Source organism: Pagrus major, chromosome 20, assembly GCF_040436345.1.
Source record: "Pagrus major chromosome 20, Pma_NU_1.0".
In the NCBI taxonomy this organism is placed as follows: Eukaryota; Metazoa; Chordata; class Actinopteri; order Spariformes; family Sparidae; genus Pagrus; species Pagrus major.
Window position 1 is genome coordinate 6,239,221 of NC_133234.1, and position 27,298 is coordinate 6,266,518.

The 27,298-nt window shown below is 39.5% G+C and overlaps 1 protein-coding gene across 1 annotated transcript in view; it reads left to right on the plus strand.

The window, feature by feature from the left end:
• Nucleotides 1-24,427, plus strand: part of mtr (5-methyltetrahydrofolate-homocysteine methyltransferase) — a 32,512-nt gene extending 8,085 nt beyond the window's left edge. The window contains exons 7-33 of the mRNA XM_073489440.1: nt 847-906; nt 1,222-1,316; nt 1,484-1,584; nt 3,511-3,572; nt 4,280-4,347; nt 4,448-4,527; nt 4,910-5,022; nt 5,160-5,300; nt 6,773-6,958; nt 7,047-7,226; nt 8,510-8,626; nt 9,050-9,190; nt 9,286-9,375; nt 10,373-10,525; nt 11,399-11,506; nt 12,534-12,634; nt 12,852-12,919; nt 13,479-13,599; nt 14,234-14,315; nt 15,063-15,161; nt 15,522-15,597; nt 15,778-15,933; nt 16,396-16,595; nt 17,104-17,304; nt 17,422-17,614; nt 20,745-20,857; nt 21,692-24,427. Of these exons, the coding sequence (XP_073345541.1) occupies nt 847-906; nt 1,222-1,316; nt 1,484-1,584; nt 3,511-3,572; nt 4,280-4,347; nt 4,448-4,527; nt 4,910-5,022; nt 5,160-5,300; nt 6,773-6,958; nt 7,047-7,226; nt 8,510-8,626; nt 9,050-9,190; nt 9,286-9,375; nt 10,373-10,525; nt 11,399-11,506; nt 12,534-12,634; nt 12,852-12,919; nt 13,479-13,599; nt 14,234-14,315; nt 15,063-15,161; nt 15,522-15,597; nt 15,778-15,933; nt 16,396-16,595; nt 17,104-17,304; nt 17,422-17,614; nt 20,745-20,857; nt 21,692-21,781 (3,195 nt within the window). The 3' untranslated portion in view covers nt 21,782-24,427. The remainder of the gene's footprint in view (nt 1-846; nt 907-1,221; nt 1,317-1,483; nt 1,585-3,510; nt 3,573-4,279; nt 4,348-4,447; nt 4,528-4,909; nt 5,023-5,159; nt 5,301-6,772; nt 6,959-7,046; nt 7,227-8,509; nt 8,627-9,049; nt 9,191-9,285; nt 9,376-10,372; nt 10,526-11,398; nt 11,507-12,533; nt 12,635-12,851; nt 12,920-13,478; nt 13,600-14,233; nt 14,316-15,062; nt 15,162-15,521; nt 15,598-15,777; nt 15,934-16,395; nt 16,596-17,103; nt 17,305-17,421; nt 17,615-20,744; nt 20,858-21,691) is intronic.
• Nucleotides 24,428-27,298: the final 2,871 nt, after the last annotated feature.

Here is a 27,298-nt window from a genome sequence, read left to right on the forward strand (position 1 = left end):
ATTAACAGTGACTGGACCTTCAGACACATGTGTTTTAAACTACAATCACTGGAGACACCTTTACTGCACTCAGGTGATCTTCATTTCACTAATTGTGAGACTAGTAGCACCAGTTGGCTGGTCCTCTGTTGAATTAATTCACTCACTTTAAAGAGGGTGGATATTTATGCAATCACTTACTTTATATTTTATATTTTTAATTAATTGACATTACTTTGTAGAAATCTGTTTTCAGTTTGAGTTTTTTTTGTAATTTTTTGTCAAAACAGCCAAATTATATTGACCATGATTCCATTTATAAAAGCAATAACAGGGGAAAACGTCCGAGGGGGTGAATACTTTTTATAGGCACTGTATATATTTTTTGACTTATTAATTTGCGACAACAAAAAAGATTTTTACTTTGAACTTTTTACCTTCAAGCTAAATCATTTTTTTATAGATCATACATCTGGCTCGAGGAGCTTTACAATCTGTACAACATATGACACCTTTTATCATATGTTTTGACTAAATATATATAGTTATTGCATTTTGGCTTTGTGTATGGCAAAAAACAAACTCTTAGGTGTAAAAGTATTCTCTAAAGTATGACATGTTTTAGACCAGGCCTAATGAACTCCTTTTTAAGAAGGGCCAAATTTTGAAAAAAAGTTAAAAAACAATGCATGTTTTATTTTTTTCTCTGGTTAATTAGTTTTAAGAATTGAAAAAATATACAAAAATACAAGAGAGAAACAACGCACCTTTTTATTCTAAACTGAAAGCTGCTGTTAAAAGATGATGTAACCTGATGTTCTATGTAATGTGACTGATGTCTCTATCTATGTCTGTTTCCTTCCACAGGCTGCCTTATTTGCCATCGACCTGCTGTTTGAAAAGAGCTATGAAAGAAAACCTATATTTGTACGTCTATCATATTTTATTTACAATCTCTTTGCTGATTTCTGATAATTCCTACATGGGGTGGACATGAGCATACACAGTTAATGTAAAAATACTGTAGTCTGTATGGGTCTGAAGTTTGCGTTTTATTATCAAACTATATTTTCCTCAATTTCAATTTATCAACATGATATGGAAATATAAATTAATCACGTTTATGACCAATTTCAGATAAAAGATGGACATCTTAACCAAGGATAAATACGTCCTTTAGTTGGGCTTAGTTGAAATGTATTTTAATGCGCTACTTGCTGTCTTGTCCCACTCTATGTATAGATCTCAGGTACCATTGTTGACCGGAGTGGACGAACTCTGTCCGGTCAGACAGGTGAAGCCTTTGTAGTGAGTGTATCACATAGTAAACCTCTATGGTGAGTTACTATACATGATACACTGATGAAGCTGCACTTGCTTTGACAAAACAGTGACACTAATGATATAACTATGATAAAATAACATAACTTTGTGCTTCTACTACTCTCTCTCTCTCTCTCTCTCTCTCTGTCTCCGTCTCTGTCTCTGTGTGTGTGTGTTGCAGTATTGGTCTGAACTGTGCCTTGGGGGCAACAGAAATGAGGCCGTTCATTGAGGCCATTGGAAAAAGCACCACAGCTTTTGTTATCTGTTATCCTAATGCAGGTATCCCTCACTAAATCTAAAAAAACTACATATCTTGAGTACAGCACAGTCCAAAAATTTGTGTTTGAAATGTCATTAAATCCAAATCTTACATTCAAATACCTTGTACATGCAAACTTTTGGGCTCCTCTGCTAATATACACTATATTAGAATGACTGATTACAGCAGGTGAACAGAAGGTACAGGCTCTTAAGATTGCCAGACTCCATACCTTAACTTTGTCAGTGTTTTATTCCTCTCAAATTTATACTTTAAAAAAAAAAAAAAAGCCTTTTATAATTGAGAATTTAAAATTGAATTTTGAATTTTAAATGATACTTTTTTCGGCTGGACCACAATAACAGAACCGGCCCTACAAACGCATATGAGCATGACTGAGTGACTGAGTGGGCGACAAAGCTACGGGATTGTGATCAGGTCTCACTTCCTCACTCTGTATGCAATTAAACATGTTCGTCACTGGTAGAAACTGATGTGACATTTTTTACACACAGGATAACATATCTTCATGTATGACGTTTGCCGAATTAACAGGAAGGTCCAAATATTAAAGAATGAATTGTAGACAGCATTTCTCAAAGTTCATGAAGTTAACTAGACAACTCAGCGATTTTTTGATTTATTATTTTTTTTAAGGGACTTTCAAAGTCAAAGAAGTAGACTTTATTGGCTACTGTTGTCTCTTTTGTATATTTAATGTAAATGATTAAATCAGTTAAAACAGTGTATGCCAATATTCCAACAGCTGTTGGGTTGAGTTTCAGAGCAGTCAAAGCGTCCTCTGTATGGAAGATATTCTTTGGTCATAATTTAAATTCATTTTAAATTAAATTTGTTCTCAGTTTCATCTGGGGAGATAATCAGTAGATCTCAGCAATAGATGTGTTTTAGGCTACAGCTACATGACGAAAAATCAATAAAACAAGAAATCTGTGAATGCACTGACAAAGGAATATTATGCTGAGTATTTGTTATCCAGGAATTCAAATGGTAAACTCTACCACTGACTACCCCAGTAACAAATTGGCCACATTTTTGGATCTTGACCAGACATGGTCCAGGCATATACTCCGTTTTGACCTAGTCTTGTTAATTGATGAAATGATAATTAAATTTGCCGATGAGATTTGTGGCGGGAGTCATGTGAGGGGTCGGAGCCCAACAGCTGACCAATCAGGGCTCCTGGTGCTTCGGGTGGAACTGAATTTCTGTCAATGGTATGGTTTATTAAGGTTTCACGAAATATAAAAAGCCTTTTTAAGTAATAATTTTTATAATTACATTAAAAATGGTTTCACTGGCAGACAGAAAAAGGAAATAAGGAATTTAGATTTATTTGTACATCATACACATAATGGCTTTTAAATTGTTTTTAAATCAGTTTATTAATTATAATAACATTGTAGAAGGCTATAATAATTCCATTGACACACTTCAAACTTCATACAAATGTGCTATATATTTCTATATATTACGGTTTCAAATTTATAAAGGTTAAAAAATAAAAGTGAACGGGGACATCGACCACTTGAGCACCCTTTCAGACATTTACATATAATGCAATCCAATGATACCCAACTATCAACAGAAAAACTATAACCACAGAAATGACCAGAGTCTCGCACAGGAAGCATTTATTGAGTGTTTAGTTTTGGGTGAAGTTCAAGCCAGCAAGATAGGGCTGGCAATGGTAGTGCACTAGGAGCAACGCTGTATGGACAGTAGTTCAGTGAGGTGGAGGTAGACTGTGTCCTTTGGGCTTCAGTTCATGTTACCACACTGTCCAAATGGACAGAAGAAATTCCCCTGCTGCTCTTTCTAAGCAGCTGGAGCACACACTGACCTGTGGCCTCATTTCCGTTGCGTCATGTTGATGATGTAATGATGTCATGATGTTTGTCTGTGTCTGATCTTTATCCCGTTAGGTCTTCCCAACACATTTGGAGGGTATGATGAAACTCCACAAGTAACAGCCTCCAATTTAAAGGTTTATTCTATTCTCTGATTTATCTTGAGGACTGATGTTTAAATGTTGAGATATACATCATGATGCTGAAGAAGTCCATGTTGAGAAATGGTTGATTTTAACAACATGACAAAAACTTTTAGCAAATATTTCACAAATTTTACAATATAGCTTACAATGTAAAGCACTCCTAGAATAGGAGACTTTCTTCTACATTACTCTGAAAAACATGAAGCATTCAGCCAGGGGGCCTTTATGCATTTGGCAATAGCATTTCCGCTGCAGGAACTATCCCTTAGTGTCTCTGCTATGTGTTCTGGGAAGGCTGCAAAGCAAATCAGGGCTGGATTCTCTCGTCATCTTGTGAATCCATCTGCCTCGACAGATAACCTGATCTGAGCAGCAGGACTGTTTACCATGTTCTCATGTGATATTCATCTTCTCACTGCATCACATCTCGTCAAAATGAAAGCTAATAAGCACATTTTCTCAGAATGTAGAACTATTCTTATGATTGTAAACTTAGTCATGGACATCAGTATGTTTTATTATGTCTTTATTCCTTTCTCTGTGTGTTGGTTGTGTGGTTGCTTTTTTGCCTGAACACTCTCCAAAATAAGATATTGGTCTTAAGAGACTATCCAGGTTACATTTGAAAATAAAAAAATAGATAAATGTGTGCAAAGAAAGTCAAGCTGATTCTTGTTTGTTTGAACTTTTGTCTGCAGGAGTTTGCTATGGATGGATTAGTGAATATTGTGGGTGGCTGTTGTGGGACCACTCCAGGACACATCAGGTCATTGTCATGTTTCTGACAAGACAATTGTTTCTTTTCAAGTTTATGCAGTTTTGAAAATGTTAAAATATTTTTCCCTCCCCTTCTTCTTTTCAAACAGAGCCATAGCTGAAGCAGTCAAACACTGCCAACCAAGAGTCCCTCCTGCTGATATTTATCAAGACAACCTGCTGCTGTCAGGTATTAAAACTTCCAGTATGTAATATGTATGTGTGAATCTCATGTTTAGGGAGACTTTCATGTCTGAATTTGTAAAATACTGGTTCTTCTAGTTGATAATGAATATGGATTAATGAAGGTGATCCAATGACTTGAAGTACAGTAAATTCTCAGATAGTGAATTGTTTATTTACTTTGTCCACAAAAAGAACCAGGTCCTTATTTGAAACAGGCTGATATGAAAAACCATGTCTCAAACATAAAAGCCAGTTAAACCTAGTTCTAGATATGGGAGTTTGTTTTTAAAAGTAGGCATTGGTGCTGAAAAGCTCCTGTCCTGCAACAGAAGAGCCCCTTCTCTCTGCTTATTCCTGTTTGTTCAACATGCTGGATGTCTTTCCAGGTTTAGAGCCGTTCAGGATCGGCCCTTACACCAACTTTGTTAACATCGGCGAACGCTGCAATGTGGCTGGGTCACGCAAGTTTGCCAAGCTGATCATGGCAGGAAACTATGAGGTGAGACAGGCGTTAAATTATCATCATTTTCATTAATATTCTTTTCTCATATTCAGAAATTGTGGTCAAATCATGAGCATAGGTGAAATTCTGGATTTTGTATAACTGTTTATTTGTGCTTCTCTGTGGTTGTCCAGGAGGCTCTAAGTATTGCTAAGGCCCAGGTGGAGATGGGTGCCCAGGTCCTGGATATAAACATGGATGAGGGGATGCTGGAGGGGCCGTCAGCTATGGCCCGATTCTGTAACTTTGTTGGGTCTGAGCCAGACATCGCACGGGTAGGAGTTTTAAAAGCAGTGGAAATGAACACATTACATTTCTCAATAAGATTTTTTGGCCATGTTACCATATTATTTGCGTAGATTACATTACAGAAATTGACACCCAATTTGTGTAGTGATTGTAATCTCTGTCAGCTGATCCAGACAGAGATATCAGACATTTTTGGATGGATTGTCATTAGATTCATTACATGTATTCATGTCCCATTCAGAATGATGTCACTGACTTTTCCTCTAGCGCCAGCATCAGGTTAAAATCTTGGTTTGTCCAATACTTTGGTTTATGATAAAATACCTGCAAACTAATGACATTCCCATCAGCCTCAGCTTGTGTTTGGTGCTAATTAGCTAATGTTAGCATGCAAACATGCTAAACTCAATTGGTGAACATTGTAAACGTCATACCTGCTAAACATCAGCATGTTATCACTGTCATTGTGAGAATGTTAGCATTTAGCTCAAACACCATTGTGCCTAAGTACAGCCTCATAGAGCTGTTAGCATGGTTGTTGACTCGTTATCTTATCTTGTCTTTTGTTTGTGCATCGCTTTGCATCAGGAGCTTGAGTGTGTGACCCTGTGTGCTGTGTGTGTCTGTGTGCTGTGTGTGTCTGTGACCCTGAGTGGTGTGTGACCCTGTGTAGTGTGTGTCCCTGTGACCCTGTGTAGTGTGTGTCCCTGTGACCCTGTGTAGTGTGTGACCCTGTGTGCATGTGTGTGGTGCTAGTAAGTGAATACAGACTTGTTGCCATTTCCAAATTTGATATTATGTATCTGCTTCAACTTGTTTACAACATCTACTATCAGCCACTGAGCAAACATATCCAATACATTCTATTTGTAATAATTTAATTCAAAAGTCCTCAGTGATTAACTGAATCCCATCCTGTCTTCATTTACTATCAGCTTTATTGAATACCATGTTTTGGTCCTCAAACCTTCACTGATTAGGTTATTGTTCCAATGTTCACCAAACATGGTATCAGAGTTTTTTTAGAAACCTGATTTTTTTTTTTTTTTTTTTTTTTTTAAAGTTGCGACAATGCGTAAAACATCAAGAAAACAGAATGTAAGCATTTGGCTGAGTCGCACACTGCCTTAGCTACAATCTGTTTTATTGATTACCCTGTTGTGGTCATCCAACCTTAGAACAGTAGTCTACATTATCAGACAAACTTGATATTGAACCACAGAAAGCTGACATCTGTAATTGTAATTAAAGATTGTCCAAAACAACTTTAATTTTAAATCCTAGAATGATGTCACTCACATCAATTGTGAGCACAAAAAAGACATCACAAAATGTGATTCTGGCTCCTCAGTAGACACACGAGGCACAGACACTTTAAGTTGTGTGCTTTCATTTAAAATTGTCTAATTTAGCATATGAACCTGTTAACAACTAACGTAGAAATGAACCTGCTCAGTACATCAGAAACATAGACTGAGCCTCTCCCTCTCCTCCACAGGTTCCTCTGTGTATCGACTCATCTAACTTCTCAGTGATTGAGGCTGGATTGAAATGCTGTCAGGGAAAGTGTATCGTCAATAGTATCAGTCTGAAGGAAGGAGAGGAGGAGTTCCTGCTCAGAGCTGCCACTGTGAAGCGCTACGGAGCTGCTGTCGTGGTCATGGCCTTCGATGAGGAGGGGCAGGTGAGGAGGCAGACACACACCAACAACCACACATACTGTTACACAAAATCACACCCACATGTGCTGACGAGTCTGCTGTCCTCTCAAGGCCACAGATACAGACCGTAAAGTGGAGATCTGCACTCGGGCCTACCAACTGCTGGTCAGCAAAGTGGGATTTGACCCCAATGACATCATCTTTGACCCCAACATCCTCACCATCGGTACAGGCATGGAGGAACACAGTGACTATGCCATCAACTTCATCAGAGCCACCAAACTTATCAAGGTAAAGCACCTGTCAGCTCCAAGAAGAACTCTTGTAAATTCAATCAATCACCACATCATTTGCAGGAGCCTGAAATTCTGTCCGCCTCGCGGAGTATCTTCACACAAAATGGCCATTAATAATTATATAAATAATAATTTTCGCAATCAAATAATCAAACGTGAAACATCTGCTACTGTTCATTGTTCACTGTTCAAGGTCAAATTGATTCCAAACCTGAACCTGAAACCGGCCTCAGTGTCCTTGAGACTCTTCCCACATACTCCCTCGGTAATCTCCTCTCTGAAACCTCTAACCAACCATTTCATTTATGGAGGTTGTTTGAAGCTCTACACAGTCTGGGAGAGGCAACCACTACCTGACAGACTGAAATCAACGCCAAAAACGTGGTAAAGGTTGTTAAACTTACTGGCTAGCTCCATGCACAAGTTACTGAACACTTCCTATAACTGGAATGTGATTTAACTCCTGTTAAGTTTACCTTGCCAAATGAAACTTCTTTACTTTTGGAGGTGTTTTTACTTACTAGACCTATTTTCAAATGATTATCTGAATAATTAATATAGAGTACTTAAAAAGTTCTGTATATGACGATCACAGCCACTAAAGCAGCAGCAGAGCACCAGCATTTCAGACCAAAACACTGTTCCCTCAACAAAAGTGTGGGGAAAAGAAAGCAGCATACAAACACACACTGCTCACAACACTGAGACCAAACTGTAAATGCAAAGTCTATTTGGAACCAGACGGCCTCCATTTTGTGTTTAGCTTCAAAACGATGGTTTACCAGACTCAAATAAAACTGTTAAACTAGTTATCACATATGAATCAAGATTCTGTTACTGCATGGCCTATGACGCAACTTACAAACATATCTGAGTGTACTACTTAGAGTAAGTATTGACCCGGCCACCATGTTGAAAACGGCCGCTGGGAGGACAAGAGGGACTAACATGCACATGTGGCCGCCTCTGAAGGACAACAAAGAGCAGAGAAGCTCAGATTAGAAACAACACACAGGGAAGTGTGACATCATTGTCTGCTGTCTTCAGATAGCAAATAGCTGCGTGCTGCTATATTAATGATGGAAATCTCATATATTTAAACTGTTGCTCTTTTTCCACACAAGGTTTTAAATGTACCTGCTGTTTTCTGAATAGCTGCTTCAATCATTGTAGAACACAGCAATTACAAGAAGACTGGGAAATACGTACGTTTGAACTGAGTCTTAAATGGTGTGTGTGTGTGTGTGTGTGTGTGTGTGTGTGTGTGTGCGTGCGCAGGAGACATTACCAGGAGCCAGGGTCAGTGGAGGTCTGTCCAACCTGTCCTTCTCCTTCAGAGGGATGGAGGCCATCAGAGAAGCCATGCACGGAGCATTTCTCTACCATGCTATCAAGGTTACACTGCCACACAGCCGTCCCTCCACAGGGAGTGGTGCAGGCTGCTTTGAATACCACAGATGATATTGTGTCGGAGTGGTGGCTCTAAGTCTAAGCAGCAAAGATAAAACCAAAATAGGGTTAAGTGTGAAAAGATGTTCTGAACTGGGTGATACTTTTGATCATGTAGTAAATCTGGAATCTCAGATATAATTATAATAATCCTCAGTATTTGAGCTGTAAATGAGTGAATCATGATGTGTTTGTCCCATGAAAATGTGCCACACAAAACACACATGATGGGGAGGAATTCCTAAATCTCCTTAGGTCCTTAGGAAATACCATTCCATTGAGAAGAAGTTTAATACTATAAGAATTCACAGACAGGTGATCTACTTCTAACGCACACTTACATGCTGTCTGTCCTCTGTCCTGTCTCAGGATGGGATGGATATGGGTATAGTGAATGCTGGGAACCTTCCAGTCTATGATGACATCGATAAACAGCTGCTGCTTATGTGTGAAAACCTCATCTGGAACAGAGACACTGATGCTACTGAGAAACTACTGGCCTATGCACAGGTACACACACACATACACATACAAATCCAGGTACACCAGGTTGTTGTCACTTTGGTTTGGTTAACAGATGTTGACCTAATCATTGTTGTTGACAGAACAATGTGAAAGGAGGGAAGAAGGTGGTTCAGACAGACGAGTGGAGAGAGGGAAGTGTGGAGGAAAGGTTGGAGTACGCTCTCATTAAGGTAAGATGTGATGATCACATTAGATTAGAGATTTTTCACAGAGTTCAATTCTCAGAACTATGAGCAAGGTGCACACTTTAACTTTCTCTGACTGTGTGGAAATCTGATGCTTTCACGTCACACATGACGAAGAAAGGCGTTAAAATGTGAGTCTGAGGCTGCAGGTAAAACAGACTGATGTAGGCTGATAAAGATGTTTAGTGTGGCGCTGAACTGAAAAAAGACGTATAGTTGAAACCTTTTATTGAACAGCCAAATCTGATTCAACTGAAAGTCTCAATCGGCCCTATCACATCATCTTAAAACACTTGTCTACAAAATTCAAATAAACTAAGTAGTGGTTTATTTCTATGGTTTCTACACGGCGCGTCTCCTGAATGGCAAAGCATCTTCCATCATCATCATCATCATCATCATCAGGAGAGAACACAGAATCAATCAGAGCTGATTATTCAGACAGTGACCCAGTTAGTTTATTCACCAATAAAACGTTTGAAGCTTTGAATGTTGAATGGTCTGGTTACAGCAGAATCAGTATCGTGTCACGATGATTGAGATATGCACAAAATGCACAGATGGTCGGAAACGGTGAACAGCAGATTTCTGTCTTGACGGCGAGTTTCCTTTTTAAATTGTTTCAATACAGATATGTTGTTCACAATGTGGCATTATCTGGGATATAATATGATGCGCCCCCTGGACGCATGGATAGTGACGTCACTGCGTCCTTTCGGATTTTAATGCATCAGAGACGTGATTGTGATTCACTCAGTAACTCTATGCAGCTGTACAGGATTGTTCACATGCTGACTTTAAAATCCTAGTGTCACCTTGTTTTTAACTTTATGAGTAAACACTGATAAAGAGAGACAAGTCATTATTTATGTATAAAAAGCAAATATAACTTCCCCTATTAACAGTTGACCTGTTGTCTGTTTCATGTTTTCATCTCTTGTCTTCTCTTCTTTAATGCTCCATCCTGTGTCGTTGCTGTCAGGGAATAGAGAAGTATGTGGTGGAGGATGTGGAGGAGTGTCGGGCTCAGGTTGACCGTTACACTCGACCCCTTCACATCATCGAGGGCCCCCTGATGAACGGCATGAAGGTGGTTGGAGATCTGTTTGGAGCTGGGAAGATGTTCCTGCCACAGGTAGGGTGGATACTCCTTCTAGATTTTGAATGTGTCTACCTTTGTTGCATTGGCCTGGACTGTGATGTCGCTCTTGTAGAGGTTTGTTGAAGAGCTTTTCTTCTCTTTTCTGTTCAGCCATGATGGCTGTCCCTGTTTTGCCCACTGCAAGGAGGAAAATGATTAATATTGACTGAATGTCGACTTAAAAGTTCAGTGTTTCATCATTTTTTCAACTGTTTTTGTTTTTTATGAATGACACAATATATTTAATGACACATTTATTACAGTGATCTTAAGAAGGCAAAACAATGTATGTAACCTTGTGCTACTGACATCTTTACATTTATCTGATGGTATTTAGTTCAGACTTGTGTCGTGGTGAAAGGGATAAAGTAATGTTACCAGGTCTCCATTGGGCTTCAGAAGACGGGTCACAATCACAGATGTGGCTCAGCACTGGGACACAGCTTTTCCATAAGCGTGCTATATAAAAATTATATTTATTCCCTCCTTTTTAGAGCCTTATTTACATCATTAGAAAAGACCAGAGTCTTAGCTTGTTACATTTGAATAACAACACTGATTCCTATATTCCTAGATGCAACCTATAAAACTCTTAACAGGTTTTATCCCAAATGTATTTATTTTCCAAGGAAAGCCCTATCATAAATCCGACACTATGCTGAGATCCTGTACATATACTCAGTATTCTATCAATCAGCAGTAGTGGGCAAGAAACTACAAACTTCAAGGGTTCAATGAATTCCAGGACAAATATACACATTGAATTCTGTGTATCTCTGTCAGACACAGTATCTCAGTTACCATCGGTTAAATTGGATTAAACATTTCAGCATTTTGAATCAGGAATAAAACCATGTGTGTTTGCAGGTGATCAAGTCGGCTCGTGTTATGAAGAAGGCGGTGGGCCATCTGATTCCTTTCATGGAGAAGGAGAGGGAGGAGATGATGGCATTGTCAGGGTCGACTGAAGACGTGGTCAGTCACAACTTAATATGGATGCATTTAATTGCATTTTGATGCAACTGTCATATTGACCAGGCTATTCCCACAGAGAACAACTTTTCACTGGGGACCTATACGTGATACAATACCAGTTGATTGTAGCGTATCTCTGTTAAACCCTAAAAAGTGCAAGTCCATTCATCTAAATAACTTTTATAGAGAAAGGGACACATTGTAACAACTTGTTTTTAGCAAGCTGGAGTGCCTGAAACACATTACATATTCAAACATAAACTACTATGAGAGATTCTGTTGTGAAACATTAAATGTTTGAAGTGTCCTGCCAAAGGTTACACAATACTTTCAAGTCTACACTTGTACATACCAATAAAAGTTTGTGCTGACAGAAGCACAGAAATGAGTATAAAAGATATGAGTAAGAGCGTGTGTGTAAAGATGCGCATATATATGTATATATGTACGTGTCCTTTATTCCAAGTCCTTTATTCTGCATCTGTGAATATAAAGAATCAATCCAATATTATTTTTACTTCATTTAAAAAAAAAAATCATATTTGAATCAGATATGTGTTTTGACAAGATATAACTTGCATATGATGTAACACAGCTTTTTTTTTTGTATCGTTTCCTATAATATAGTATAGTATATGTCTTCATCTTCAGCAAAAACAAAACTTAAGCTAAAACTAAAGTTTGTTTACAGGTTTCAGCCATTAGCACTGGTTTTAAAGGTGTGTTTCACCTGCAAATGTCACTGAACATCAAGGCAATATGACTCAGGCGCTGGTGTGGTGTGATTCCAGTGATTTAGGAAATTAGCCATTTTAAGAACTGGTGTACTCCGTGTGAACACCGAATCCCACAGATTGATTTAGGACATCCTTACAGAGTAAGCTGAAGTGGTCACAGTGCTTAAAATCATACAGAGGAAGATGATAAAGAAGAAAGGGCCTCCAGCCAAGAGAGCAGCTTTATGACAAAGTTTTCCTCCTGTTCTCCAGTCCTTCACTCCCTGTGATGTTTCCTTTTGGCTCTGCAGGATCCCTATCAGGGCACCATACTTCTGGCTACAGTGAAGGGAGACGTGCATGATATTGGGAAGAACATTGTAGGTGTGGTGCTGGGCTGCAACAACTACAGGTAAGACTGGTTTGGTGCTGAATGGGTATAGTGCCCTCTTTAATTCTGCACTTAGCAGAGCTTCTTTTCTACCACACCCTTCTAGTGTATTTAGTGTGTCAGCAGCACTTTGGCTCACAATATGTTGCACATAGTAATAAATATGTGTAGAAAAGAAAAAAGAAAAAGAACTGTAGAAAGATTGTCTGTTGAATGTAGACTGTTTCTTGTGTTTCAGAGTGATCGACCTCGGTGTGATGGTTCCCTGTGATAAGATCCTTAGAGAGGCCATCCAACAGAAAGCAGGTGCACTCAACAGTTTAGACTGCATATTGTTAATGTGAGATGCTGACAGAACTTGTTTTTAAGAGTTTAATTGGGCAAAGCCAGAAAATTAACTTAACTTCAAATAATTTGCCCCGTCACCACAGATCCAAATTATGGCCAGTCCAAATTATTCAAATCATCATAGCTGTATTAAAGAGGCACTATATAGTTTTGGAGAAGAAATGCAAACTAAGAATTTATAATATTAATGAAGTAATAATAAAACTAAACTAAAATACTTATTTTTTCCACTAAATAAACAAGCTGTTGTCAGAGGAAAAAAGGTCCCAGAACACTGTTTGAAGCTAGAAAAGTGGCAGGGTCCGCCACATATAAACAAAGTAAAACAGTATAAATGGAGTTTGTTTATTTAGTTTATTCAGTCATGAAAACAAAGACAGTTTGTTTATTTAGTTTGTTTAGGCAGAAAAAAATCAGTCAATGAGAATCTTTGTCTTCTGATTAAAAAAATGTTTTTGTAATAGCAGCAGGAGCAGGAGGAGTCATGTGGGGGTGTTTGTTTGCTTTGTTCCTGCAGATATCATTGGTTTGTCTGGTCTCATCACCCCCTCTCTGGATGAGATGATCTATGTGGCCAAAGAGATGCAGAGACTGGGGATTACAACTCCACTTCTGATTGGAGGAGCCACCACATCAAAGTAACAACTCAGCTGATCTAACTGATTGACCAATCATGCATATTTATCACTGCTGAATGTGACTTCAAAGCAGACCACAGAACATTGTCATTGTCACATGGTATTCTGTTTTGTACATGACTTAAATGGACTGTCACAATTCTCCAAAATCCACCATTCAATCTGACTTTCCACAGTTTGATTCAGTTTTCAATTTCAGCACTTTTTCTCAACACTGACTGTTATGCCATTGTTAGACTCTTGAGTAATGATATGTTAAGGTCAACAGATCATTGGTTTCATATGGTCAAATAATCAGATCATTTATTTAAAATTTAATAACAGTATTTCACTAATCAATTGGGAACAATCTATTGAACACAAAAACAGAAAGTAAAGTCACTTTGTGGCACCAGTGTACAACAATATCGTCATCATCTGTCTGCCCACAGAGGCTACGTGGTGCTTCCATGATGCTTTGGAACAGAAGGGTGTTTTTTTCTAAAACATTACACCAAATCAGCTGTACCATACTTTTCAGGGAATGTATCCATTATATGTGATCAGTTATTGGAAGCGTTACCTCCTGTGCTCTCTGCATAATGAGGCTGATATTGAACAGTACTCTCTCTGTCGTGTGTTTTGTGTTTAATAGGACACATACAGCAGTGAAGATCGCCCCTCGCTACACTTCTCCTGTTGTCCATGTTCTGGATGCCTCCAGGAGTGTGGTGGTGGTAAGAACATCTAACTTACATTGTATTAGTGTTATTTTTCACTGTGGATCAACTGGACTAGAAGCTAACCCTACAGAGAAACCCATAGTATTATTTTGATATGAATAGAAACGTATTAACAACAGGCCAGGTTTAAAAAGTAAAACATGTTTTTGTTTATTTTACAAATGGACTTTAAAATCTCTCTTTTAAATACCCCGACTGCTTTCAATCTGTTTGAATGCATATCTGGGACATATGGTGTAATCACCTAAAAGACGGTGTGCCTCCATTTAGGCTGTACAATGCTGTGCATTGCTTTTTTAGATAACAGATAATGCTAAGTAAGAAATCAGCACCTGGGTTGGGATCCACATCAACATACAAATACTATATACTATACTATACTATATTGGATAAGTTATCGAACAGTGCCAGTTTTTTTTGTTTTTTTTCGAGTGCAGATTAAAAAAGTAATTTAAAGAAGAGGCTTTAATGCAGCATGCAATTTCTAACTAGTAACAAGTAACTAAAGATATCAAATAGATGTAGTGGAGTTAAAAGTACAATATTTGTGGAAGTGCAGTGGAAGTAAAAAGTAGCAGAAACTGGGAATACTAAAGAACATGTTTGAGGTACTTGTACTATACTTGTGTAAATGTACTTCCTCACATTCCACCACTGTCTCTTATTGCATTTGATGTTCCAAGAGTTGATAGGAGTTGATGTGGCCACAGATTTGAAAGATGTTATTTTCCTGTCTGTCAGTGCTCGCAGCTCCTGGATGAGGCAATGAGGGAAGAGTACTTTGAGGACCTGAAAGAGGAGTATGAGGAGATCAGGCAGGAGCACTACGACTCTCTGAAGGTAAGACTGGATGGTAGAAACGGCCAACAGAAACTCAAAGTTACTATATTTTGCAATATATTCTTGAAGCAAAATGACAATGACATGTATATGGACAATTGCCATTTACTACGATGGAAATATTGTAATGGAAATATTTGTAATATATCACATTATATTTTTCAGAACATGCCAATATATGCTTGCTCCATAACAATATCAGTAGCTTTAATGTGCAGATTTTTATTAGAATTGGGTGGATGCTTGTTTGCATATGCACTTTAATGTCGAGCATATTGAGTTTACTTGTAATAAATTGTGCAAGATAACTACAGTTACCATGCCCTCCTCTTCATCCTCCGTCTGCTTGTGTTGCCTCAGGATCGCCGGTATCTGTCTCTGTCCCAGGCCAGACAGAAGGCTCTACATATAGACTGGCACTCTCTGCCCAGGCCAGGTAAGATAAGTCATTATAATATAAACATCTTAGAACTTTAGTAAAGTGCTGGAACAAGAAAATACAGAGGATTCATTGTATGTAGGACTTGGATAAAAAAAATGTAACATACATTGTGTATGTTACATTTTTTGTATGGACCTTTTTAAAAAGCAGGTATGCTGTTTGTTTGTGATCCAGTGCATCCTCAGTTCCTGGGAACGCGTGTGTTTGAGTGGTACGACCTGAACAGTCTGGTGGACTTCATCGACTGGAAGCCTTTCTTTGATGTGTGGCAGCTGAGAGGAAAATACCCCAACAGAGGTTACCCCAAAATCTTCAAAGACAAGACTGTCGGTATGAGCTGCACCTCTGTCAGGGTTCATTGTACATCATATCCTGCTGCATGGTATCCTACTCAGATGTTGCTTGTGTATTTTAGTTTTGTGAAAAGATGTCAACGCTCAGTTTTGTAAATAGAAAAAAACATCTTCGACGACACAGATTTTCTTCTTGCTAATTTATAAGTTTGTGGTCTTTCCATATAATTTACTGTAACAAAATGAAAAAATCAAGTTAAAAAAGTTTATTTATTTGACTTGACTTATTAAAAAAAAGTGTGTATAGATTGTGAATGTACACGTTTTATGCAGATGTAAGTGAAGGTCAGTCAGTTTTGGTGCGTGGTGCAGTGAAAAACATCACTGGCATCATCCTGAGATCTACAAGAAGTACGAGAACACCAAACCGTTGGCAGCAGTGAGTGAAATGACTTCTATTACAGACATGTCTGATCTTAGTAACATTTGCTTCCTGCAGGTTTGGAGGCTCAGCGAGTCTTTGATGATGCACAGCTGCTGCTCAACAAGATGATTGACAACGGCACTCTGAAGGGGCGGGGCCTGGTGGGGTTCTGGCGTGCTCAGAGCGATGGCGATGACATCAATGTGTATAAAGAAGATGTCACGGTGCACAGAGACACCAAACCCCTCGCTACATTCTATGGCTTACGGCAACAGGTGTGGGTCATTAGCAGTTGCAGTGTATTCATTCCATGTCTGCTTCTGTGTCATACACAGGTACAAACATCAACCTTACAGCAGCAGCCTTAAATGCATAATATGTCATTTCTGCTGCTATGGGGGCGGCTCAGAGATTACTTTTGGGTTTAAATATTAGATTATTTTCACTCCTGTTTATAAACCTGACTGCAGCAGCGATCCACAGAGGTGACCTCCGGCGACGGGTGTTAATGAACTGTAATGTCGACGTCTGAGAACCCCTCTTGTTTGTTGAATAGTCTCTGAGAGACTGAGCAGAACCAACGTATTATGCTGCCTTACAATGGGTAGGCATCAGCCAGCTGATGTGTAGTGTTTAGATTTGTTATTGTATAGTACTTTTCATTATTTATTTTCCTTCATGATGGAGCCAGAAATGGATAGTTGCAAAGTCACAGTAACACATTTCTGTGTGTGTGTGTGTGTGTGTGTGTGTGTGTGTGTGTGTGTGTGTGATGTGCTGCAGATGGAGAAGGACAGCTCCAGTTCAGAGCCGTACCTGTGTGTGTCTGACTTTGTTGCCCCTGTAGACAGTGGTGTGGCAGACTACGTTGGTGTGTTTGCTGTAGGTGTGTTCGGAGCTGAGGAGCTGAGTCAGCACTTCCAGGCTCAGGGAGACGACTACAGCAGCATCATGGTCAAAGCCCTGGCTGACCGTCTGGCTGAGGTACAGTACAGCTTCCTGACACACCAAGGCTTCATCACTGCTTGTATTAAATGTGGAACTGAATGGCATGTTAACTGTTGCTCTGGTTTCTGCTACAATATTGTGTCTTTCCTCCAGGCCTTTGCTGAGGAGCTCCATGCTCGTGTGCGTAAGGAGCTGTGGGGCTACAGCTCTGATGAGGCTCTGCAGGCCTCAGACCTCCACAGAATTCGATATCGGGGCATCAGACCTGCAGCTGGTTACCCCAGCCAGCCCGACCACACAGAGAAGACCACCATGTGGAGCCTGGCTGGGATCAAGGAGAAGACTGGTAAGAGCCACTTCACTATCACCACTGCAGCTAAAAGGCTCCCAATGCTCTTGTGTTGTTCTTTCACTTGAGTTTTCTTTTTTGGAACAGCAAAAGGAAAACACTGTTCAGTTATTACATTTATTCGATCTACCTTTACAATAAGTACATTACTTGAACTCAAGTAATAAGATTACACAGAGACATTAGGTTACACAGGTCATTGAAAACATGTTGATGTGCACTGTAGTAACAGGGTTATTTCAAACCTACATATACTGAGCGTGTAGCAGGTCAGTGATCAGAGTATAACTGGAATAACATAATAATATAACTGGAGAAGGCAGCTCAGATGAGTGGAACAACTTTTTATCGACTCAAACGCCACAGCGAAGGCTCGCCTCTGTTATTTGATGAGTGAAGGATCTGTTTAGCTGTCAGACTGTGAACACCATCAGACCAACACACCCCGTCGGCTTTTCCATTTAGACAGACGCCGGCTCGCCTCTGCTGCGGTTCTGATACTACCTCCGGATCAGAGCCGCAGCGAAACTGTCCCCCCTCTCCTCATCTGTAACTTTCACACAGATGGCAAGGCAAAGTATCGCTGCATGATTCCTGCATTGAAAGGGCAGTGTGAATGAGGCTAAAGACCCTTTAAGACTTTTTGAAAATCATTGAAATTACGCCACTATACCTCAGGTGCAATGAACTTGTAGTTTGTGATTTGTGCCTTTTTTGTTTGTGCATAACCAAGTCCTACCCACAACACAGGACATTCTGCTGCTGCTCAGTGGGTTGAATGTTTTGTGGGTTGTATCTTTTGGGTGGCACACTGGTCACATGTCTTCATGTGAGGCAGACACACAAGGGAATGGAATACCAAAAACCATTCGTTATTAGACTGAATAAGGAAATTGATTTCCTCTTATCGATAGTATTCACTTTGAGTTTATTTGAGGATCAAGTAAACACGCAATTATCAATCAATTTATGATATGTTTTATTTTTATTAATGGACAAATTATTACTCGATAAATTAAAAATCAAAAACGTTTCTGTTGGCAGACTCCTGACTCAGAGTGGTTGTCAAGTGCTAAAAACTTAAACTGAATGTTCACAATAGGGCTTTGTGGTGATTCCACTTTTTTGAGACAATATTTATCAGTGGGTAAGGGTTGTGTTGTTGGACTATATCCCAGAGTAGTACAGATGGGATGTTAAGGTTTGTGTCTCTTTGTAGGTTTCTGCTGTTAATCCTGATGAAAGAACATCAGATCTGTGTCATCGATTTACAGCCACATTATACAGTGCATCCGGAAAGTATTTAGTTATGTTACAGCCTTATTCCAAAATGGATTCAATTCATTATTTTCCTCAAAATTCTACAAACAATACCCCAAAATGACAAAGTGAAAGAAGTTTGTTTGAAATCTTTACAAATGTATTAAAAATAAAAAATCACATGTACATAAGTATTCACAGACTTTGCCATGACACTCAAAATTGAGCTCAGGTGTATCCTGTTTCCGCTGATCATCCTTGAGATGTTTCTACAACTTGACTGGAGTCCACCTGTGGTAAATTCAGTTGATTGGACATGATTTCGAAAGGCACACACCTGTCTATATAAGGTCCCACAGTTGACAGTGCATGTCAGAGCACAAACCAAGCCATGAAGTCCAAGGAATTGTCTGTAGACCTCCGAGACAGGATTGTATCGAGGCACAGGTCTGGGGAAGGGTACAGAAAAAATTCTGCAGCATTGAAGGTCCCAATGAGCACAGTGGCCTCCATCATCCGTAAATGGAAGAAGTTTGGAACCACCAGGACTCTTCCTAGAGCTGGCCACCCGGCCAAACTGAGCGATTGGGGGAGAAGGGCCTTACTCAGGGAGGTGACCAAGAATCCGATGGTCGCTCTGACAGAGCTCCAGCATTTCCCTGTGGAGAGAGGAGGATCTTCCAGAAGGACAACCATCTCTGCAGCACTCCACAAATCAGGCCTGAATGGTAGAGTGGCCAGACGGAAGCCACTCCTCAGTAAAAGGCATGTGACAGCCTGCCTGGAGTTTGCCAAAAGGCACCTGAAGGACTCTCAGACCATGAGAAACAAAATTCTCTGGTCTGATGAAACAAAGATTGAACTCTTTGGCCTGAATGCCAAGCGTCATGTCTGGAGGAAACCAGGCACTGCTCATCACCTGGCCAATACCATCCCTACAGTGAAGCATGGTGGTGGCAGCATCATGCTGTGGGGATGTTTTTCAGCGGCAGGAACTGGGAGACTAGTCAGGATCGAGGGAAAGATGAATGCAGCAATGTACAGAGACATCCTTGATGAAAACCTGCTCCAGAGTGCTCTGGACCTCAGACTGGGGCGAAGGTTCATCTTCCAACAGGACAGCGACCCTAAGCACACAGCCAAGATAACAAAGGAGTGGCTACGGGACAACTCTGTGAATGTCCTTGTGTGGCCCAGCCAGAGCCCAGACTTGAACCCGATTGAACATCTCTGGAGAGAGCTGAAAATGGCTGCGCACCGACGCTCCCCGTCCAACCTGATGGAGCTTGAGAGGTCCTGCAAAGAAGAATGGGAGAAACTGCCCAAAGATAGGTGTGCCAAGCTTGTAGCATCATACTCAAAAAGACTTGAGGCTGTAATTGGTGCCAAAGGTGCTTCAACAAAGTGTTGAGCAAAGGCTGTGAATACTTATGTAAATGGTATATTTTCGTTCTTTATTTTTAATAAAGTTGCAAAAATTTCAAACAAACTTTTTTCACGTTGTCATTATGGGGTATTTTGTGTAGAATTCTGAGGAAAAAAATGAATTTAATCCATTTTGGAATAAGGCTGTAACATAACAAAATGTGGAAAAAGTGAAGCGCTGTGAATACTTTCCAGATGCACTGTAGATGGAATGCAGAACCTCTTTAACCAAAGCTAGATTTGTCTCCTCTGAATGAAGGTTACTATGATTCTTCAAATGTCAAAATAATACACTGACCTTCTGCTTTTATCGCTTATCTGTGTGTGTGTGTGTGTGTGTGTGTGTGTGTGTGTGTGTGTGATGTGGGTTGTTACTTTCTTGGCTGTGTGCTGTGCAGATGTACTAACTACATGCAACTACATGTTTTGGCTGTGTGCGTAGGTATTTGTCTGACTGAGTCCCTGGCCATGACGCCTGCTGCCTCAGTGTCTGGACTGTACTTCTCCAACCCTCAGGCCTCTTACTTCGCTGTGGGAAGGATCACCAAGGAACAGGTTCAACTGAACATGCATGTCTTAAACTGCTTTAAATAACTTTAGAAAACCCATTTGGAAAATCTGGAAAATCAACTGGGGCGCACCCAAACTTTAATTACAACTCTGATCAACACACAAGACTAAGTTTTTCCGTGTTTTATTTAGTCGTAAACAGAACAATTTTATGTGAAAGTAGGTATAAGGGAAGGCAGTGCAAATTAATAATCCATCCACATACACATAACAATTTGTAAACTTGTGCAACTTCTTACACATGCAAACACATGCAGTTACAATTTCCCTTCATTGATGCAATATAAGATACTCTAATGTTGTGCCGAGGTCTGTTCCCCAGTCACATGAAGATCCTCTTCTGTTAGAATTGTGTTTCCTGCAGTGCCACCCAGTGGTGCAGGTTGAGGTCAGTCATGGCACATAGATCAATGTGAAAACGATTTAAACATCACACCAGATAAATGAAAAATAACATGTAATTAACTCCTTGGTTGTATTAGTTTTGATAAAGTATTAACATAAAGAAAAAGTAATCATAAATATTAAATTTAGCTTAAAAACAAAAAACTTTGGTTCACATCAATAAATGTGGTTTCATGAAACAGATTATTTTTTAATTGTGCAACTAGATGTGCCCATTTTAAACCTAGTTTTACTAAACTCTGATGAGAACTAATCTAAAATCAAATGAATCCTTGTTGATGCAACTCAGCCTTAGTCTTAAATAACACAAAACAAAGATCCACACCCAGATCTTCTAACAAATCTTTTGATGTAACTGAGAGAATTCAGGTCACATTATCAAGCTGAACTTGAATTTCCTCTGCTCTTCTTCAGGTGGAGGACTATTCCAGGAGGAAAGGGATGAGTGTGGAGGAGGTGGAGAGATGGCTGGCTCCCATACTGGGTTATGACAGTGAGGCGTAGATCAGAGCGCCTGACTGTCACTTACGCAGAATCAGGTTTACAGTCCAGTTAGTCACACTGGTTCCTCCTGTGGCTGCTCACACAGGGATTCACTGACATCCCATAGACTGTCATCTGCTTTTGTAAATGCACACTAGGCCTGTCATTTGTTACTGTACACTTTAGAATGGATCAGTGTTTTTATTTTTTTGGTGCGGGTTCCTCCTTGCCAACAGGTGATTTGCTCATTATAGGGTTCGGGTTAAGTATTTGAAAATATTATTTTCCATTTCCTTAAATGGGGCAAACTTGAATCAGTGTTTATGTTATCCTAATGAGACGGAAAATGTGCATGTTATTTAGGTTCTTTTTGTGATATACATTTTTTTTTTGCGGTGTGTTAATTACAGAGATGGAGTCAGGATGTGGTTAGCCTAGCTTAGCATAAAGACTGAAAACGGGGGATACAACAAGTAAAAAACAAACAAACAAAAAAACCACCTTCCAACCCCTCTAAAGGTCACTGATTTAAAATGCTGTATCTCATATTGTTAATAATAATGTTGATGAACAACATTTTTATCCATCTGTACTTCTGTGGAGCATCTCTACCGACAGTATAGCACAAATGATGACAACCTGTTTTAGATACCAAACTTTGTAACATCACTGTGACAGGCGGTCTCGAAGAACAGTCCCTGCAGCTGCACTTTGTCAGTTAGTGAGCTTTAGAGGTGCCGGTAGATGATTTTCTTTTAAAATTTGTAATGAAACATGCTGGTTGTTTCCCCTGCCTGCAGTCTCTATGCTAAGCTAGGCTAACCATGTCCTAACTCCAGCTATTTACTCAACACACAGACATGAGAATATTCATCTTGCCACCGACTCTGGGACAGAAAGTGAACAAAGGATAAATGTTGAACTTTTCCTTTAATACATAAAGCTTAAAGAAGAAATTTCCTCAAAAAAGACAAAAACGTGATTAAGTGTAGGAAATATTTGCCAAAGAATCAGTAACAGTTCAGTTCATTTGCCACTCTGGAATTATTTTGGTACGCAGCCCAAAATGTAATTAATACTTGCTTCAACTGTACAATCTGTAATTCAGACCAAATCCAGTACGATGAGAGCAAAAAACACTCAGCACTACAAACATACAGTTAACCCTGGACACATGTAGATTATAAGTGGTCTTACTGATGTCGCATAAGTTGTAAATTTGTATGTGCAAGTGAAAGTGTAGGCATTAACATACATATTTTATTTATCACTTTTTAATTAATATTTTAAATTATTTTACTGCTCTTGTGTGAATATTGAGGATCATCAATGGTTGCATAGAGGCTGGAGTGTACTAACTTGATAGTAGGGAGACAAATAATTTGACAATCCTTTAAAAAAAAAGTAACGACATCCCAAGAAATGTAGTTTTGTAATTACCTCGAGTGGCTTAATTCTCACTGTGCTGTGTTGTACAGGTGGAATCCAGAACCCAACAGGTACAACTGCATCAGTTAGCTGGCTGGAGTCAGAGGGGAATTCTGCTTTCCCCCCCATTGGGAAGTTACTCTTAAAAAAAAGTTTCTGTTCAACATTTTTTTTAATTACATAATTCTGTTTCAATTTTATCAGTCATTTTAGAAACTGTTGTACACTTCAGCCTCCAGACATTTGAACCTACAACAAACACTAAAATAATCCAATTGTTCCCATAGAACTTGTTTTACTTTGATGTAGTGTCCTGCGCAACTTCAACAAGAGATTAGTTCTAGTGTTTAATTGGTATGTTGTCTGATAATAGCTGATCATTCAGTCCTTTTGTAACTTCTGAGGGGATTGTAGAAACCTCTGTCCACTCTGTGAGGTTCTATGAAGTCTTATACTGACTTACGAATGCTAAAGAATTAAACATTTAGAAAAGCTGTCACTAAATCAAACTTAAATGCGGCTTGTTTCTGATTTGATAATACACCAAACAGCTGTATGCTGGAGGTTCAATGCTGTTATAAGAAGAAATAACTTGTCTTTTACAATCAGACTTTTTTCACTAAATGTGCTCAGTTTAAAGACATAAAGGAACAATTCACCGAAAAAAAAGAAAATTGAGTCATTATCTTCTCATCCTCATGCTGATGAATAATCAGGTGAAGTTTTGCATCCACATAACATTTCTGAAGCTTCAGTTCAAAACAGCGCTGCAGTATTGATGAAGAGAATCAAGCAGTGTTATTAAGTCTCCAAATGGTTAAAGTGGCAAGATGGCTTAACTCTTTGAAACATCTGTGCTGTGGGATGTCATTTCACTCCCAATGAAAATGTACAAAAGCCAGCTTTTCATACATTGAGGTTCGACTAGTTCTCTATCAACATCCACGTATTAATGACACTACACCAGATATTATCAGTGTTGTGTGTTCTATACAACGTGTACTCATTCCATGATCATAACATCTCAATGTCAGCAAACAACCAGGTTGCATTTCACATGTGTCTTGAAAGCCCTCATGTGCTGCAGTGGCTGATCTCAGTTTGTATTAAACTTTGATAGTTTCTTAATCTGTTTTATTTTATAACATTGAAAACATCATTTGTGTAGAGTTAATGGTGGTATTGTAAAACAGGAGCAAAAGAACAGTGCTATTTTGTTAAATAAATAATTTCAACATATTTTGTTTGTCTTTCTCGAGTATACACCTCTGATCCACCTTAAAGAAAATACTTTGGTGATTTTAGTGACACTGCATCGGTTATATTCCAAAATGTTAGTTTAGTTGTCCCAAACCCACAGTCAGCCTGTGAAAAGACTCTTATAGTGCCATCTGTAGCTTTGCAGAGCTTAGGGCCTAACCCATCTGTCTCGATGACACCTCCTGCTTCATCCGACAACGTGGGCAGGTAGCAGGGTGGCAAAGGCAATGCACGGGCCGACGCATGCCATCTGCAGTCCTACATTACTCAGTACCGTACTCTGTTGTAAGGTTTAAGATAAGTATTTATTATGTTTCTTTGTCTTTTTTTGAGTCCTTGTCTATGGTAGATTGTGGCTTGCATTCAATCAGCCCCCGGGAGGCCGCGAGACAGCCGAATGGAGCAGTTTGCCTTGTCTATGTATTCATTTGGGGTTAGGTGTTGTGCCTTTTTAGTTGTTGGTCCCTTTACAGGTAAGTATTTTTGTGGGTCAGATTGTCCTGTTTTCATCAAAACCAAAAAAGGGTGTTTCTTGGGTTTTAGGAATAGGGTCGGTGTTTTAGGACTGGGTTTTAGGCATCAAGGTTGGTTAGGTCTCAGGTAGGTTGAGACTAAGATCGGGCATCGTGGTCGGGTTAAGGTTGGGATAAGGCATCCAAAGTAGAGGTTAGGGTTAGATGTAAGCTTCTGAGGTAGATGTTAGGTTTAGGGTTAAGCATCCAGGTCAGGCATAGACAGCTAGGTTAAGTTTAGGCATCCAAAGTAGATGTTAGGGTTAGGGTTAAGCATCCAGGTTAGGGTTAGACATCTAGGTTAGGTTTGGGCATTCAAGGAAGGGGTTAGGGTTAGGTTCAGTTTTTAAATATAAGTGAGAGATCTTTCATATTTGAGTCCTAAATTTCAGGACACATCTGTAGTGGACCCTTGGATCATCGAGTCGTTCGGCCACTTATCACTAGACACTCTCACACCAAGGAAGGCCCCGTCGGGGATGATCAAATCCCCGGGGTGTGTTCCATGCCCAGTTGGAGATTTTTAGACTTTTTTGTTAGGTAAGTATTTTGGGGGCTTAGGGATAGGGTTAGTTAGAGGTGAGAATGTTGCCTGGGGAAGTTTGGTTGCACGGGCAGCAGGGAAGAGCAAGCCCCCGTCCAGTCAGCTGTCATGTATAAGTGTGTGTGTGTGTGTGTGGCTGATTGTGTGTCTGTAAGGGAGTAACAAGTGCCAAGTAGGGAATAAATAAAAGGGGAAAGGTATAAATTAATTTAATATAGAAAATTCATATAAAATATCCATGTAAAAGAGGGATGGAGCTTCAGTAGGGTGGATGATGGCGTGGGTTGCAGCCCCTTGAGATAAAAGGTCTAAATAATAAAATGGAATAAAAGTAAGCACACACATTGGAGAAAAAAAGGAAAGCTGGATAAAATGATTAGGGTAAAAGCATGCTAGGTCCGGAGACCATGAGGGAGAAACCCTGCCATAATTCCATCCATCCGACCTCCATGACCTGTCCATGGGGGAACGTGCTTTAAATAAATAAATGTAAAATATAAAATGAAAAACACCATCATGCCCTAAATTTTAGACAGGATAGAATGTTTACAATAATGCATAGTCATTAGAATATGTATGAGAAGCCATTTAGGCCAAAAATACATACTTCACTTGCACATACATGAGCACTTGCACATACATGCATACTCTAAGTAGTGTATATGCGGACATGAAGAGTACACACACACCCCGTGAAGGGCAGTTTTTTTCCCTGCGCACTCTCTTCTTTCTCTCCCTCCATCGCTCTCTTTCCCCCTCACACTTTCTCGCTCTTTCAGCGGGGATGAAGGAAAATCTCATCATCATATTTATTGATAATTATCAAAGCCATACTCCGTATAAACGGATAGGGCCACCTACAAAGTCCTTAATAGCAAGGCATCATCACGTCTTGAAGAGATATTACCCCACTAGAACACTTCACTTGGAGAATGCAGGTTTACTTGTGGTTCCTGAAGTATCCAAAAGTAGGATGGGAAACAGAGCTTTCAGCTATCAAGGTCCTCTTCTGTAATGCCACCCTTCAGTTTCAGTGCGGGACGCAGGTGCCTCTCACAGTTTTCCACGGATCGTGGTTGTGCCTGATCGTGGATTGCAGTCAAATATGCTTGTGTAGTTACTTCACTGTGCTACTTTGCTTCATGGTATACTTTTAACAGTCATAGTAACAAAGGTGTAATGTAAATATTGACAGTGGAGAGCACAAAAAAGCGTTTTACCGAAAAGATATTGTGAATCTTGGATTATGACGCAGTAGGTGCAGCAGCCCCTCACAAAAAAACCCACTAAAATATGTAATTAATCAATTAATACTTTTATTTTATGCAACAATATAGTTAAAAAGGAAAAAGGAATATACTTTTAAATGAATAATAAATGCTTAAGCTTTCAACCCCTCCCTCGATCTCCAAAAAGGGCCCAGTTGTAGTTAGACATGAGCTAAACAAAACAGCTCCATAGCTCTACTTTGGTCTAAAAGTCCACAGAAAACCTTAACCCATTGCCCTCTGGAATAGTCATACCTGCTAAAACTATCAAATATGTTTGATGATACACCTAGGCAAGCGCAAAGCACTGACTGGAAACAGGAGAATTGATTTTAGAGTGTTGATTTTCCGAGTAGAGAACAATTTGGACCAACATTTAACATGTACTGTACATGTACTGTACACACACTGCCAACACACACAGATGGCTCACATCAATGTTACACCTACATAGCATTCGCCATTGGCTCAGGGATAAACACATTTTCATTGAAATTAATGCACACTGATGAGTGATCTCATAGGC